The following is a 17,165-nucleotide window of genomic DNA, read 5'->3' on the forward strand; positions in this document are numbered from 1 at the left end:
ATAATCCTAAGTAAACTCACAAAATCAATCAAAAGGCCCCATTTGTTGGATAGTGTGCTTCCTTTTAAAAGCTTAACAACTATTCCTTGTTGAATGTGCAGTGGTCTAAAAGTAAAAACCTCCACCACCTCAGTGATATAAATAATCAAGTGTAGTCTCACTTGCCAACAAAGTCATCTAAACTGTATTTGATGAACAATTCATTTCTCCTTTAACACCCATGTAGAGGGTTATGAACCTGCTACAAACTCTAGAGCTGATGCACAAAGTCAGGGGTAAGGAGATATCTCTCCATTGCACTAACCCATTTTGAGGCAATAGCAACTTCAGAAAAATGGCTGAAAATGTTGATTTGTAGACCTGGCTATCAAAGAACTCAGCAGCAGTAAAAATACAGAGCGAGCGCTCACACATGCGTGGGCACACACACAGGCACACAAGCAGTCATATGCACAAAATATGCACACATTTTTACGCAATTTGTGGGTACTTTAGATTTAGTGAGAAGACAACATTCAACTGTCTGTACCATTTCAGAGTTTTGATAAGAGACCTTGCAAACTCTTTTTCAGATCCCATGTCATCTGATTTACTTTAAAGACTTGATAAACAGGCTACTTATATTTGCCCAAACAGATATCTCTATGTATCAAACACAAATATGCTTTGTACATACAAAAAGTAGTATCACACTGACAGTAAAAGGAAATGAATATGGGCTGGAAAAGGTAAAGCTCTTGTTTGAAAAGACCCTCAGGGAAAATTATTTACCAAGTACACCTAAAGATTCCAGGACTGCAATTTTAACTGAGAGCATTTTATTTAGGGCATTTGCTCTAATGAAGAGATGATACACATCTGTCATGCTTCCTGATCTAAATATGAAAAATTAAACACATTCTTCTTCTTGCATCTGGCCAGAGCATAGAAGTCAAAGAAACTTTTCTTAGAAGCAAACTGTCCTTATTAAAAAACACATTGACTTAACTGATACCCTTTATTTGTTTTGTGCAACAGGACATGTTGTTACTGCTCTATCATGATGGGCCCTCAACCAAAGGCATTTTCAGGCGGTCAGCCAATGCAAAGACCTGTAAAGAACTAAAAGAGAAGCTGAATTCTGGGAATGATGTGCAGATGGATGGAGAGTCCGTGTTTGTAGCAGCTGCTGTCATCACGGTGAGTTATAAACTAGACTACCAACTTTCAAGTGTGTCAAAAATAAACATAATGCTGCATTTTACTGAAGTATGGATACACATAAACCATATTTTGAATAGTCCAGGGCAAGCAGACAAGACAATGCCTGTTTTTGTCTTAAAGCTTATGCTTTGGTTTCTTTGCATTCTAATAACATGTATTTTATTGTATTTGGATGTGACAATTCCCTGCACTACTGATGATGTATGACCTTGCTAATCTCTCTAAATTTCTGCTTCTTTCCTTGTCATAATTTAAAAGTCAATAACAGAAAACAACCGGAAACAGAGTGCAAGAAAAAGCAGGAACCAAACAAACAAACTGAATAGCTGGGAGCCAAGAATCACATCAAGGGTAGAATCATATCGTAATGCATGCAGTTCTCTGTATGCAGTAATGGGAAAAAGGATGAAAAATAATCTGTTAAGAGTTTGTATTTTTTCCTTCCCAAGCTATGATTGAACTGCTGTCTATGCATTGGTAAGAAAGTTCTGAAGAAGTCCAGGAAGGACGAAAGCGCTGGACTGTGGTTGCATTTTTGGAGGCAATACTGTATATATTATCATTTTATCTATACCAAGACTTGGATTAATTTTGGTTATTCTGCCCTTGAAGTGATTCTTGGCTCCCAGCTATTCAGAGTTTGTTTGGTTCATAATTTAAAAGTCAGTCTGTTCAGCTAGAGCATGAAACAAATGGACATGCAAGTAATCAGAATGCAGTTTATTAGCCAGCTGTGCATTTGTGTCTGAATCACTTTTCTTTATAATTTGAAGGCACTGTTTACATGAAGAGCTGAATGTGTGAAATAGTTCCCTGTTGGCTGACGAACCAATCTTTGTCTTATCACCACCCAATACAATAACATTGCCTCTGTGTTAGTGATGGTGTTATGACATACGGATGACCCATCAGCTCTAGAGAGATTACTTATCACAGCACTGAATTTCACTGAGGTCAAAGTGCTGCTGAAGTAATTTGGAAGCAATATAGGTAAAGCATGTCCTTCCCTCATTACATATACCAAGATTACATCAGTAATGCACTAAGACAAAATAATTCAGCATTATATGTCTATCAGTCTGTGTATCTAGCTATACATCTCTCTCCATCCATCTATCTCTTCCATTGTTTGCTGAGTTAAGTCTTTTTGGACAGAGTCCCTTTATAGGAGGAGAATCAGCAAGGAAATATTTAGAGTTCTTATATATTTTAATAATTACATAAAACAGAATTAATGACGTGCAATAGAAAAAGGTAAAAAAAATAAAACAGTTACAAAGTTAGCATTATGACTGGATGCAAATTGCTCTATATATTAACAGTTATAAAATATAATGTAGTGCTGAGTTAAGAAAACACAGATATATTTTTATAACATTGTTTAGGTAACTATGTTCAGCTCTTAAAGGTGGTATTAGTATTAGATTAGGTAATTTCTCAGGGAAACAATATTCTTCTTCATCAAGGACATCACTTTTGTCTGCTGACGATTGCTAATACTACATGCCCACAACAAATAAATGCAAAACCCACAAAAATGTTATAGCACAGGAAAGGAATTGATAAGATAACTTTATTAATATGCACAAATGGGTATGATATTACAAGAGGTAATATATTTTATTTAAGATCTATCATACAGGCATTTATGAGATGCACTGGATAGTGCAAAGCCCTATGGGCATAGGTTGAAATGATAGGAACTAATATAGTTACAATGTCTATGAAAACTTGATTGTATTTTCTGACCGAAATGAAGCATGGCATCCTATAATAACTCAAATTCATGGAACCATATGTAATTTAAACAAATATGCTCATCAAGCAAATTTGCTCCTGCTTTTTGATTTATTGGTAAAATTGCTGCCTTAGTCTCCTACATCTGTATGTCGTTTCTTGGTTATACCTGTATAGGGAAGGAGTACATTAAAAAAAGCAAGGAGAAAAGAGGTGGTAGAGATGGAGGGGCAGGTACCCGTTAGAACAGAAAGAAATTAAAAAAGAAAATAAGAGAGGACTGGTTAAGTACTCTGTCTGTAGGAAGTCATGGGAGAAGTAGAGAAGGAACCAAATAATGACAGAGAGGTTCAGTCTGCCTGCTTTGATGGCACTGTCAGGTCATTTATAGATCATCATTAAGGTGTATACATGTCATCTGATAACAGTGGTTTACACAAAGCACGTGATGCATTAGACAATATATTTGAGAGAGAAGTATACATGATGGCAAAGGTCTTGAGACTGATCCATGTGGGATACCTTACTTAAGCTGAAATGCTGAAAACGTTTCAGAGACAAGGACTCACATGATCATGCTTAGCAGTTAGGTTCTATCATTACATTATACACGGCTGTAAGAACAAAAAAATAAATACATAACTTGTCTTATATTGTATATCCTACCTGTGTGTAGTGCATGTATTTCAGTTGCTTCTATCACCTTTCTATTAGTGTACTACCAATCAGAGGCTTTCATAAATTAATCTGGGATCTTATGATTCTCTACATGCTCAGGTAACTGTTCCTATTTATCCACTACTGTTTTCATAAAAAATATAATCTCCAAGTTGAACCTGGCAGACTTAATCTTGTAAATATGACTCTTGTCCTTTCTCTCTCTTTCTCTTGAGCAGCATGCATCTTGAATACCCATCCCATCTGCCCTTTCTTACCCAACTTAGCAAAGAACAGATTTAGCTCCAGTGACCACTACTTGTACACATGTTCCTGCTTTCCCTTTATTGCCCTGGTAGCCCTTTCTTTGTGCCTTCTTGACTACATGAGATGCTCATCCCTGCATAAAAAAACTACATCCAGGGTAAACCTTCGTAAAACTTGTTGGGTTCAGCATGGCATATAGACAATAACCCAGGTAAACCATGTCTGACTACAGGCTTGGGCACTGAATGGGCCAGATGGGTTAGGATTTCCTTGAGGGGATAATGCCAGCTAGCCCATCCAGGAAGGAAGACTGGTAGCTATGCCTGCCACATTAGTGTTGCCTACCAGTGGGTGGATGACTGCTTGTGGAAGAACCTAGTCAGGCATTTGCTGTTGGAGACAATGGAAGTGCAGTATCAGCAAGACATGGAGCAAGACATGCCTCTCCCTGCTGAGGAAGCCATTGCAAAAGCTGCTTCCTACTACGAAGGGGTTAAATGGGATGGGGCAGGGACCTCCACATGATAAGCAACTGGCCTGCTCCCCTTCAAAGGAAATGAAGAAGGTTCTAGAGCAGGAATAAATGGGGTACAAGGCTCTTGCCCAGTCCAGGGAATACCTGACTTTTTCCCATGGAAAGAACAGATGAGTGAATGTGGCACAGAAACAGGAGCCACATGGCAAGTCACAGAGGACTGAAAGCAAAATACAAATAAAGAAAGAAATTAAATTTATGTTGGACTGATGTGAAAATTTCTGCACAAGTCCATGATGGCTCTTACCTTACAGTTTATTATTCTAAAGGAAAACATAGGTTCCTCTCAATAGTTTCTCCATAACAGTTTCTGCTACTGAGGTCAGGCTTATGGGACTTTAGTCTCTATAGATATTTCCCCAACACACACACACACACACACACACACATACACACACACACACACACACAGTATGATGTGGTGCTACAACAGCCTGCTTCATGTTTCTCTGTAACCTCAAAGCTATTGAGTGGCTTTCTGAAAAACATGTGTCGGGATATATGCAAGTACACCTACCAGGTTATTTAGAATCCTGAGTGGGTATGCTATTAGGACAATGAAATTGTCTTCCATTAACTTTGTTGATTTCCTTTCTGCAATTTCCTTTGTGTGCATGTGTGTAAGATGTCTCCTCTTACCTCTGTCAGTCTTCCTTGTTTTTTCTGAATAAGGAAGAGAACAAGTCATTGAGACTGTCTGGCTTTTTCCATAGTCATCGACCATTCCTTCACCAGGTTCTGCAGCGCCGTCTTGTCCTTCCTTCTTTCTCCCTGCATATCTAACGAATTCCATCTTGCCTAACTTCATTCTTTCCATTAAATTTACCCTAGATTTGCCTTTGCCATTTTCTCCTGCCTTTGTAGACCTTTTTTTCTAGTTTCTTTAAACTGGTTTTCTTTAAAATGTAAAATACTCTTTCCTTTTCGAGGCTGCCTCATTAAACTCCCTGTGGAACACACTGCCTTTATGCTTCTCCTGACTTGCTACTTTTCTTGTATAGCCCTCTTTTATAAACTCGTTTGCTTGCTTCTTTTTCATATTTAGGTGAGGAAGTTTTTTCTCTTACCTTGTTCTCCAGTCTCCCATTTTAAACTCAGGAAATTTGCTATAGATTAACAGTCTAGCACTTGGTATTTGTTTTTTAGTTGTCCATAATGCCCTTGTCCATGGTGTTTAAGACTACTGCATTGTCATTGTTGTCCAAGTGTTTCTTTTAATTCTACATCTTATACCCCTCACCTTGTTAATTTCAAATTCAGGATCATACTATCAACATTTTTGCAGGGATGATAAACCTCCTATATTCACTTATGTGGAGGTTCTAACCCCACACCCCAGTCTCTAAATATTGTACCTCCTGGCCAACACCATCTAGGGGAAATTGGATAACTTCACTTGTATTTTCCTGAGCTGGTGTGACCTTGAAGAACTACATTTAGGGACTGTGCAAAACATATATGTATAATTTTTTTTCAATTTTCATTACCTAAACATGCAATGGCAGTACACTCTGCAACAGTAAGCTGGCTCATGGTATAGTATTCAATGTAAGAGAGCTGGGTCCCAGTCTCCAATGTTTTCACCCTTCCTGGTCTCTTTCTGTATGGGAATATTTTTATTTTTGTGACCATTATCTGTTATGAATATATTATGCCCACAATACTGGATTGCACACTTTTATGATTAGCAATGTAAACCACACATACAATGAAGTAATCCCAAAAAATATAGGGTAAGTGCTTTTTGCAGGTGGGGCAAGTTTCCTTGACGCCATACCCATTACTTATACATACCAACTCCAAGATCATATAGCCACAGGAATTTCAAGGCAAAAAAGTTGACAGACTGTGCCTTGCCAGTACCCACCATTATGAAAAACCTCTTGCTGATGTAAGATCAAAGCAGGTCAGGCCAGGAACTAATATGCATCTGCACATCCACTTGTCAGTGTTCATCTTGAAAGCTGTGAGGGGGTCACTCTGTTTTACATGGAAGGGCCACTTATTCCAGAGATGGGGTAAATGATGCTTGAAATATCTGTGCATTCATCATGATTTATTTATATGCTGGTGGTGATTTAATTCCTTAGTTTGAGTGTTCTTGGAGCGGTTTGTCTTATGGAGATATACGAGATCAAGGAAGGCTGGGTTCTTAACGGTATGGAATACAAAACAAACTGTAAGCGACAGTATTAGTGGCAGAGTGTCACCTCTGTCTTGATAGCCAGGGGGGGTTTAGACCAGTAATCTTTTTAGTTAGAAACTTCTGGATTCTTTCTAGCTGTGTGATGTGGCTGACTAGGTACATGCTGAAGACACCATTTTACACTATAACTGTTGTAATAAGATCGGAGTCCTTGGCGAATAATAACTTATTTTGATGTGCATGAGACAGCTGTAGGTATCAATTATGAAAGATAGAAGGATTTTCTAACTACTGATGCTAGATGATGGTCAAAGGAGAGGGAGCTGTTGACTGTTAACTTCTTGCACTTAAGATCTCTTGCAGCCTTTGAACAGATGTATTACAGTTCATATACTAAGTATTTAATAGGCTGTTGCATGGAGCTCTGTGCCTCCCAATCTGTGTCATTAAGGAACACACAAACAAAGTCATAAGAGAAGAGCTTAACACATTTTCCCCTTCACTATACCAGGTGACTTCCAGTGCACACAAAATAAATGAAAAAGCTAGATGTCCATTTCAGAAGTCAATGAAACACTTCACTCATGAAAGTCACCAATACCACTACAATAAAACAAGTCAACAGTGCTAGATGAACATTTTTTTGTTTGCTATCATCAGTAGTGATGCAGTGGTACAGGGTAATTTTACATAACCCTTCCAGAAGTAGTTAAATGAATCACTTTTGGTCTAGTACTTCCACCGTTTCATTCTCATTCAAAGTTTTGGATGCAAAAATGCAACAATTTGTTTCTGAGAGATTAGATTTCTCTCTTCACAACTTTATTTTTCCTGATCCAGGACATAATATATTCCTTTATGAGTATATCCTCCTCTTTTATAGCATTCCATGGTCAATATATTGTTTTTAACTGCCAGCATTTACGCATTCCCCCTTTGGTGCAAATTCTTATCTGATAACGTTTGAATGATCTTCAGAAGTCTTTTCTCCAACCTTCTGCCCTCAAGTACACTCCTATGTTCTTTCTAGGATGGACTGTTTCTCCTCCTCATCCTATCTTCTGATTTATGCCCTGCCTCAGCAAATAATATCCTGGGATAGTCGTAGCTCACTCAGTTTTGTCATTTACCTAAGTCTCTGTCACACCTACCATGTCTGCCCACCCAGCTACTGTATAACTGTCTAAAGCTCTTATTACGTGGACTAAAGAGTAGGAATTTTGATTTGTGCAGCGGTTAGCATTGTCACCTCACAGCAAGAGGCTCTCCAGTTCGATCTTTGGCTGGGATGTCTTCCGTGTGGAGTCTGAATGTCCCCCCTATGGTCATGTGGGTTTCCTCCCACAACGCGAAAGACATGCTGCAAGTGGATTGGACACTCTAAAGTTGGCCCTAGGTGTGAGTGCATGCATGTGTGCACCTTCTGTGGAAGGTTGGGTGCCGGGCTGGCAACTCAACACCATACAACTCCACTGCCAATCATGAGTGGGCAAGGTGATCCGCTGTGGCGACCCCTAACCAGGAAAAGCCAAAAGAGAGAGAGAGAGGGGTGACTAAACTCCTGGCATTACTCAACAGGACCATCAATCCCTTCCAGGCAATCTTGATTGCCCTGTTTTTATCCCTTTTTTATATTCTGTTCAAACAAACTTTTGAGTCGTGCTAAAAATCACAGCTCTTTTTACACCTGCACCTACCTACTGTATTCTTTGCCTTCCCTAAAGATGCCTGCACCTTTCTGCCTCTTGCCCTCTTTGCATGCTCACACAAGTGCTGCTGCTAGCATTATTTTTAACTCTTTTCAGTCTGCTTCCCAACCTATTCCACCTCAGTTTAACATAGACCTTTGCACTGTAGATTTCAGCAAATGAGTCTCATTCAAAGAGAGATCAAGTCCATCAATGCAGAGTTCCTTTTTTGTGCAATTCTTTCTCAGTCATCCACTAATCCAAATTCCTACTCCTTAGTCCACATTCTAAGATCGTCTCAATACTCCCTAGACCTTATCCTTTCTGGCTATGTTAACAGTTGGCAGACATATCAGAAAAACAGCAACACACACACAGACACACACAGACACCAAATAAAGCACACAAATCTTAGAATGTACTGGCAATTTCCTATGCCTTTCCCTGTGCATTTTCTGTAGATTTTTTAATTTATCTATTTACTCACTGGTTAAGCAGATAAGTAAACTAGTTTTCAGATTCTTTTTCAGCCAAGACTATACACAAAGTGAAAGCATGCAAGATTTCACATTAATCCAGCTGACAAGTCATTGGTAGCTACATGTATTGTTGCATGCTGTCTTTCTGCAATACATGAGAAGCTTTTGCATATCCTGGCTTGCCCTGTGGAATCTCAGTCCTATGAGAGTTTTCAGTGTCATTTATCTACTCCATTCTGAACTGCTTGCACACCCTTTGATTTCTTGTGGCTAAATCTGCAGTCACTAGAACTGTTCCATCACCTACCATCCTTGCCCCTTCCTTTAAAAGACTCCCTGTGATAGTTTTCCTTCTCATTCCTTGTAAAGTGCTCCTTCCATATCCAACACTTCTAAAGCTCTACCTTTTACTACCTGTGCTCAACCTCTCAAAGCTACCTGTAAGTCTAATATTAGCCCCTGCTTGACATGTCCCCCCTCATCTTTTCTAACTATTTTGCCCAGTTCTACCTTTTCCTCTTGTTCTCATTTGTTTCCTTCATTTTAAAGTCCCTTATTTATTTATTTACATTTGTTTCCTTCATTTTAAAGCCCCTTCTTGCACGTAAATGTCAATATTTCCCTTCCCTTCTGTCCTGGCTTATTTGTTATCATTGGCCTGTTCTGCCTACTTTGCATGCCTCTCAACTTTCGTTTGATCAGTTTCTCTTTAGTTATGCTTCCCATTCCGACTTTTCTTGGATCTTTTTTCTGAATTTTATTTCTGGTCTTTTGCCCAATCGCCCATTTTCCCTCATATCTCTTTATATCTATCCAGGTTATGCTATTTCACGGTCTGCAGATGATTGACATAGGCTCTGAACTTCTTGACTATCCAGATCAGTTGAATTACCTCAGCTTTTACCATCTGCATCCACCTACGGTTTCCACCTCCAAGCCACAGGTCCCTATAGCACATTGCCATATCACAGAGTACTTAACCCATCTCAGTCCATCACGTTACCCATTTCAAAATTTCCTTCATTTTCATTTCTCCTCTTTTTGTTTTATTTTTCCTATCTTTAGCTGTTTAAATACACGTTGAATTGACTGACTCCAAATCTGTTCTTGCTTGTATCTGCCTTGCAACGGTTTCTGGCTAACATGCCTGTAATAAATTCTGGTACTTTTCCTTAAAGGACTTGCACCATTAGTAGTTTCCTATATGCCCTGCTTTCTTATGCTATCCTTCTTCTGAGATATGATGTTATGGTTCTAGACAATATGTGTCAAGATTTTTTTCCCCACTTATGGTTATTAGACTGCCTCACTTAAATAGCTTCCAGAAAAATTAAGGCTACTTGAGGTGCAGGCAAGCTATTACAAAGGATTTTATTATAATAATACCTAATAAAAGAATCCAGACTAGTTTGTGTTTTTCAAACTCTCTAAAATGTTTGGGTCTTTAAACAGCATGCATCTTTAATGCCCAGACTATAACCTGTATGGAACCAGACCTCATGTATTTCATTTATCCGTTTTGCTGTTTTGTTTTTTGATACAGCTGTGGTTCGCATTAAATTCAAATGCTATATTTTAAATCCCAATAAGTAGGTATGGATTTTTATGAATGGAGATTCTCATGGGTAGCTTTTCATTTTTTTTTATTGCAGTGTCAGTTTATTTTAATGTGTTTCATATGCATTTTAATAGAGCATTGATTCTGTTAAGAATTGTTAGTTTTACCATTTATATATGCTTACTATTAGTTTAGATATCAAGAATAAAGTTCATGTTGTCATTATACCATTTTTGAATGGCTACTTGTAGTTGATATTTATTTCATCCATCTATTTATCCACAACCCCCTTTTTTCCCCATTTTTGCACATGGGGTTCAACAGTGACCATCATCTAGAGCCAATTACCACACCACCGGGTGGCTTAAATTTTTTTCCCTAAAATGAGTGGATTATGCTTCTAGAGTGTTGATTGAGGTGGATAGTGTTGTTTTGTGTAGGTTATACATTGTTTATTTTTATACTAAAACAAATGAGATATGGTCCATGTTTTGCTTCAGCTCTTATTGTTTCGCTTTTTCTTTTAATGTAAGTGCAGACTTGGGTTTGGGAGAATGCTTGAAAGAAAATTTAGATATCAAAAAGTTATCCAATTTTCCTTTGTTATGCCCCAATACAAGCATCCAGAGGAGCCCTAGATTATAGCAATGATTCATGCTAAATGCTACCCTTCCCATTTCAAAAGTAAACAAAAAATTAGACCATCAATCTTTCAGTGAAAAAGTACGTAAAAACTAGGAAATAGCAGCTTAATTTTGCATTGTGACACAGAAATTATGTAAACAAAACACAGAGCCAAATACTTCATCTTTATTATTATAACATTAAAATATTAGAATGTATTTCATTTGAAGTAGTTAATAGGTATGTTAAGTTTCAGACAATTTTTATACACAGTTTAAATAGCACAACTAATAAATCTACTACTACTGAATTGTATATTAATAGTTTTCTGTGCCAGTGAGTTTTTAGTAATCTATAAAATCCAATTGGAAAATACTAACTAGAAATGAAGATTTAATTAAAGCCATAGCTACAGAGCCACAGGATCAATAGGATCATAGGAGGTCAATAGGTTAATGTCCCTTATAAGTCTAGCAAAGTTCAAACCATGTTCTAAAGGGTGTCTTGTTCAAGCAGACACTAAAATCAGCACCTATTGCCCCTATCCAAGAGATCCACAGGTGAAACCCCCAGGGTGAATTTCCAGTTACCCATTCAATCTTCCAAATTACACTTAAATAGGGCCAATGCAAGGCTTTGTTTAACATGAACAGGAAGCTTGTTCCAAAGGTAGGGCAATCTGCGTGAGACAAATCTGTTCCTCTAGCAAGGTGTTAATGTCACATACCAAGTTAAAGTCCTCTGAGCGAGTGACCCATGTGTCATTTGACTTGCGAATGTGCAGCATTTCCATTAAAGCTGGGTCAGCGATTGCTCTATATGCAAGGCACAGGTCGCCTCTGAGCAGTCTGTACGACTTAGAGTAAAGTGACAATGATTTCAGTCTGTCCACATAAGACAGATCATGAAGACCCTGAATTTTCTTTGTAAGAAACATCTGTAGTCTTTCCAATTACTGCAGGTGTTTGGAACGGGACATACTAAAGAAAGCACTGTACACTTATTGGCCTGATGAGGGAAGAGTACAGGGGGGTTATAACCTCTTGTTTTCTGGAGGCAATGCCCTTACTCATGAGATGAGCAACATAAAATGCCCTTCTTACTACTCTGGAGACATGGTGATCGAAGTTAAGGTTGCTGTCAACCTGTGCGCCCAGATATCTCACCACTGACTGTGTGCTTAGGGTATCGCTATTGATGTGGGAGTTTGCAGGAACATCACCCTTGACGAAGAGGATGATAATGCATTTTTTTGCATTAAGTTTAAGACTATGACTTTGGCACCAATATTTAATCTGCATAAGGCCTTCTTGCAGGATGTTGCCATCGCTAGGGTTTTCAATGATCACTCCCAGCTTACAGTCATCAGCAAACTTTGTCAGCCACAGTCCTTTATTTTTAACCTGTACTTCAGAGAAGTAGATTCCAAACAGTAGGGGTCTCGGAACCAATCCATGTGGAACACCACTGGTTACAGGTCTGCTGGAGGAGATGGGGTCTCCTATTTTGACTGTATGCATTCTATCAGTGACCCTGTGTGCAACCCACCTGACAATATATGGGTTCATAGCCAGCTGGGTGAGTTTATCAATGATGTCTGAATGGGGGATTGTGTCGAAGGCCTTGGTTAAGTCTAGGTAGACCATATGCACAAATTTGCCCTCGTCTAGGGCTTTGGTGACTGTCTCGAAGAAGTCACCAAGTTTAACAGGCATGATTGTCCCCTTGACAAAGCCAAACTGGGTGGGGTCAAGTGTTTGGAGATTTCCTATATCTTTGTTAATAAGGTCCATGATTATTTGTTCCATGGCCTTGCAGACAAGGCTGGTCAGGCTAATGGTTCTACAGTTCCCAGGGTCTGTGGATGCACCTCTTTTGTGCAAAGGGATTATGGTAGCAGTTTTCCATTCTGCTGGGAAGAAGCCAGTGCTTAGGATGTGATTGAAAAGTGTGCCCAAGGGTGATGGTAATTCCTGTTTTATCCCATGTAGAGCACAGTCCAGGATGTTGCCTGGTCCCATAGAGGCTGTGTTTTGGGGTTTGAAGAGGGCATTTAAGACCTGCTCCTTGGAGATACTAGGTGGGGGACAGATGCTAAGGATGCTTTGGGGTATAGGTGGTAGGGACAGTGATGTGAAGTTGTGAACCTGTATGACAGCAGATTTGCTATATCCACAGGTTCTGTATATGTAGTACCATTAACTTTGAGTTCAGCGCAAGTCTGGGCCTTACCTTTAAGGTTACAGATGTAACTAAAGAATGCCTTGTGGTTATCCTGAGTTAGGGAAGGTAATCTGAATTCACAGTTAGCTTTGGAGGACTTCAGTAGGAGTCTTATTTGCTTGTTTAAGTTGAGGAGGGAGTGTTTCCACTTTTCAGACTATTCCTTCCTGCTCTGAGACAGCAATTTCTTCCTCCTATTCTATAGCCTATTAATGGAAGTACTCCACCAGGCAGGTTTGTTTATCCTTGAAGATCTTGCTTTGGTTCTATCGGGTACAGCAGAGTCAATACAATATACAGGTGTTCGTATAAAGCATGGTGTGTAACTCAGCATAGGTGTCTTCCATCTGTGGGGGGAGGGGCTATGAAGCTATTTATGCTGTCATGTAAGAGGCTGTAATTGGCCTTGATGAAGTCTTTAGTCTAGTTGTTGCTAAGGGGGGGACTTGTGTTATAGTTATTTCTAGCAAGCCTTATTTGTGGTCAGATCTCACTAGGGATGGCCAACACTCTCTGGGTGGTGCAGCGGTCCCCCATGTTGGTGAGCAACAGATCCAGGATGTTTGAGACCCTTGTGGATGTGTCAGCCAGCTGGTTTAGGGCACTGGACTTAGCGAAGTCCAGGAACCTTTGGGCAAGTGAGTTAGAACACACACAATTTACCCAATCAACGGATGGGTAATTAAAGTCAACCAAAACCAGGGTGTTTGGTCATATCTTGATTGACTCAAGTGGATCCAAGTAGGCTGAGTGGATGTCCTGATTCATGGAGGGAGGGGTCCTATAGCTGGTAATGACCTGAAGACAGGTCTTCCCCCACAGTCAATTGTATCTGAAGTAATTCAAGGTAATTATGCTGTTTAACCAATCTAGAGGTGCATTTATCTTAATTAATATTGATACGCCATGTCCTTTAGTTCTCATACCTTCAGTTTGTGGTCTGAACTTGTGGAAGGAAATGTAACCTAATATAGCTGGTGTACTCTCCCCAGCCTTAAACCTGGTCTCAGTTATTGTCAGCACCTTCCAAGATGAGGACTGCTTCCACTGAGTGCAGTTTCTGGTTTAGACTCATAGCATTTAGCAGCATAACCTTGAAGTTGTTTTTAGAGGGTATTTTTATGTCAGAAATTTTGTTCTTGTGACATTGCCTAAAAAAGGCATTATGGGGATGGCAAAAGCCTTAGCCAGTAACCAAAATTCCAGGGGTGACAGATGAAGACCATCTCTGGCAAAGCATCTAGGTCGGTCAGCCAGGTCATCCCAGGCTAACAGATAGTGGATCCCCTTTGAATGACACCAGAAACTAAGCCAATTGTTGAAGCCAATCATTTTTTGTTTGTATTGAGGTATCATCCTAGGTGAAAGTAAAATGCTGCTTAAGGCTAGGGACACACCTGTCTGAGATACATAATCAGAGAGCTCAGTCCTGTCTCTCTTCATATAGTCCAGTGAGGCACACCTCAAGTTCACACCACCATTGTCTATGATGGAGTCATAACAGTGCCAGTTGTTGAGAGAGAGAGAGAGTGTGTGTGTGCGCGTCTGTCTGTGTGCGTCTGTCTGTGTGTGTGAGAGAGAGAGAGATGTGGGGGATCCTGGCATCTGACAGACAGTTGACCATGACTTTTCCCTTATCCAGCCTGATGACAGGGACATCTGTGTGTCTCACAATTGAGTCACCTATGACTAAGATGTTTGTTTTTGTGCTTGAATGGTGAGACACTGGTGTGTGATATATTATGTGTACTATGTTCTACAGAGGATGTATTATGTCAATCATGCTTATGTTTATGTTTGGGAAGTCTCTAATGTTTAGGTAAGTTTCTGGTAAGGACCTCTGCATATACAGGTTTATGTGTTGTTGGTTTGGTAGATGCAGGAGATGGTGTGTGTATGCTGACAGCCTGCTTAGTATCAGATGAATTGACTGGTGATTGAGAGAGCCTGGATTCTAGGTTCTTGAAACAGATGCATCTCTCACATAATGAATTTATGAGGAATAGAAGAAGTGAGTTGTCACTGTAAATGAGGCTATTGCTACATTGCCTCAGGATGCCCATAGTTACTAGACTGGTTGGAGAAACTGTAGGAACATGTCTATCCATAATGCTAGGTAAGTTGATGTGGTCAGAAAACAGAGAGACAACAGGAAGGACCATGTAAAGTAGAGGACAGGAAAAGTGGGCAAAAAATACAAAGGGATAGTGGGTAGGATCTGTGCTGGTACCTCAGGAGCTTTGCTGAATGCATCACCTGTCAGTGAGGGACAATCACAAGAACTCACCGATGGAGCACCAGCAGAGTACTAAGGGAAAATTTGCAGGCAGAAGTGTTTGCGTCTAAGGGTTCCCACTGCTGCTCGGCAGTGCACAATGTGGAAACAAGCACAGACTCATGCAAAGATGGTGCTTGTGTAGCGAATGACAGCAAACCGATCTAAACAAATTAACATTAACCAATAAAAAAGCTCACAATTGAGCCCTGTTCCAGCAATGTTCAATTAGATGCGTTCTAACTGCACACTCCTGCCTCTAGGGAGCAGGGGAACCCTCTCCAACAAAAGATGTCCTGGTTTATTGCTCAAGTTATACAAACAGAACTAGATTCAGCAAGTCTGAATCTAGTCTATGCTACAGCAAACAAAGTGCAACAATTTCAGGGAAAAAAAACAGTTCAAATAAGCAGGCACAATAAGTCTTCAACCAGCAATTCCCAGCTTAGAAGGATGCAAGCCACCTCTCCTGCCACAAGAGTGTAGACCACAAACCTTCTGAATGTAAAACAACTGGCCTGAAGCCCAAGTGCTTAAACCAAAACCAAGAGGCTTAGAATAACAGTTACAATTTTATCAGTTTATGAAGAAGCAGTAATAAATGCAACTGAACACTTTTAAGAACAATCAGCAAAAGCAAAATAAAGTAATAAAGTAGGAAAAAATACAAATACAGTAAAAGCAGCTGAATAAAGTGCAATTTTTTTAAGTTAAGTGGGAAGGAAGGAAACTGAAGATAATTCAAGGTTAAGAAACTAAGTGGGTGGGCCTTCCCAAATGATCTCTCTCTGCTCAGTAGAATGAGCTGATGAGATGGGACTGGGAGGAGTGTCCAAAAATCAGATTTGTAGTAGGGGTGGGCAACTCAAAAGAATACAACAGCAGCTGTGTGCATGAGTGGGAATAAAAATGCAGACAGAGATCAGCAATATTCAGACAAACTACAGCAAGCAAGCCAAACAAGCACTCCAGCTAAATACAGGTACTTCTAGCTAAATGAAGAATGCTGTTTCTCACCTCCTCCCACTAATTAGCTGATGTTCTTCACCGTTTATAAAGGACTTCTTTGCTAACTAACTGACCCTAGCCAAGACCTCGAACTCCAACAGAACAGAAAACTTAAAACAAATGTAATACAAGAATAAGATACAAAATAGAAGTAACAAAAGCGTAAATGAAAAAATTCAAGTCAAAATAAAATGCAGAGATCAGCAATATTCAGGCAGAGTACAGCAAGCAAGCCAAACAAGCACAAGTAACATTAAATGTCATCAGTCAAAAGGAAACATGTCAATAGTGCTACTTTTAAGCATACATTGATTGCTGTCCAATGATTTAAAATGTTTTTTTGTTTGTTTGTTTTTATTTAAAATGTATGCTTTGATGAACTTAACAGTTGTAGTCCAAGAGGTACAGGTGATAGCAGTAAAGGTTAATTTGTATTAGGAAATATGCAGACATTTGAGCTACAATATTAGTGTTATTAACACTGCTTCACTTTTGTTTCATCCAATGAACACAGCTATTTTCCTTTTTTGTTTGTTTTTGTAGAAATGTTGTGAATGAATAAATGCAGCCATGGTTATGGAGACTACCTTTGATTTAATGAGATAGCAGTCTGCATTCTTTCCTTAAGTTGCATTGTGTTTCCTTTGTGTGAGATACATTCTGTACTTTTGTAAACTGGCCAGGATTGATCTCTTTCCTTAAAAGAATGACAAACAGATGAAGTTTATCCATTGGGGATAGTCTTCTTGGGTAATCAGGAAATCC

General features: G+C 39.4%; 1 protein-coding gene across 2 annotated transcripts in view; it reads left to right on the top strand.

Moving 5' to 3' along the window:
* Positions 1-17,165, top strand: part of LOC122790119 (rho GTPase-activating protein 20-like) — an 872,483-nt gene that overhangs the window by 765,714 nt on the left and 89,604 nt on the right. For both annotated transcript variants that reach the window (XM_044057693.1, XM_044057694.1), the window contains exon 11: positions 1,018-1,179. In XM_044057693.1, coding sequence (XP_043913628.1) covers positions 1,018-1,179 — 162 coding nt within the window. The remainder of the gene's footprint in view (positions 1-1,017; positions 1,180-17,165) is intronic.

The sequence above is a fragment of the Protopterus annectens genome, chromosome 15.part0 (assembly GCF_019279795.1).
Source record: "Protopterus annectens isolate FY-2018-M chromosome 15.part0, PAN1.0, whole genome shotgun sequence".
NCBI lineage: Eukaryota > Metazoa > Chordata > Ceratodontiformes > Protopteridae > Protopterus > Protopterus annectens.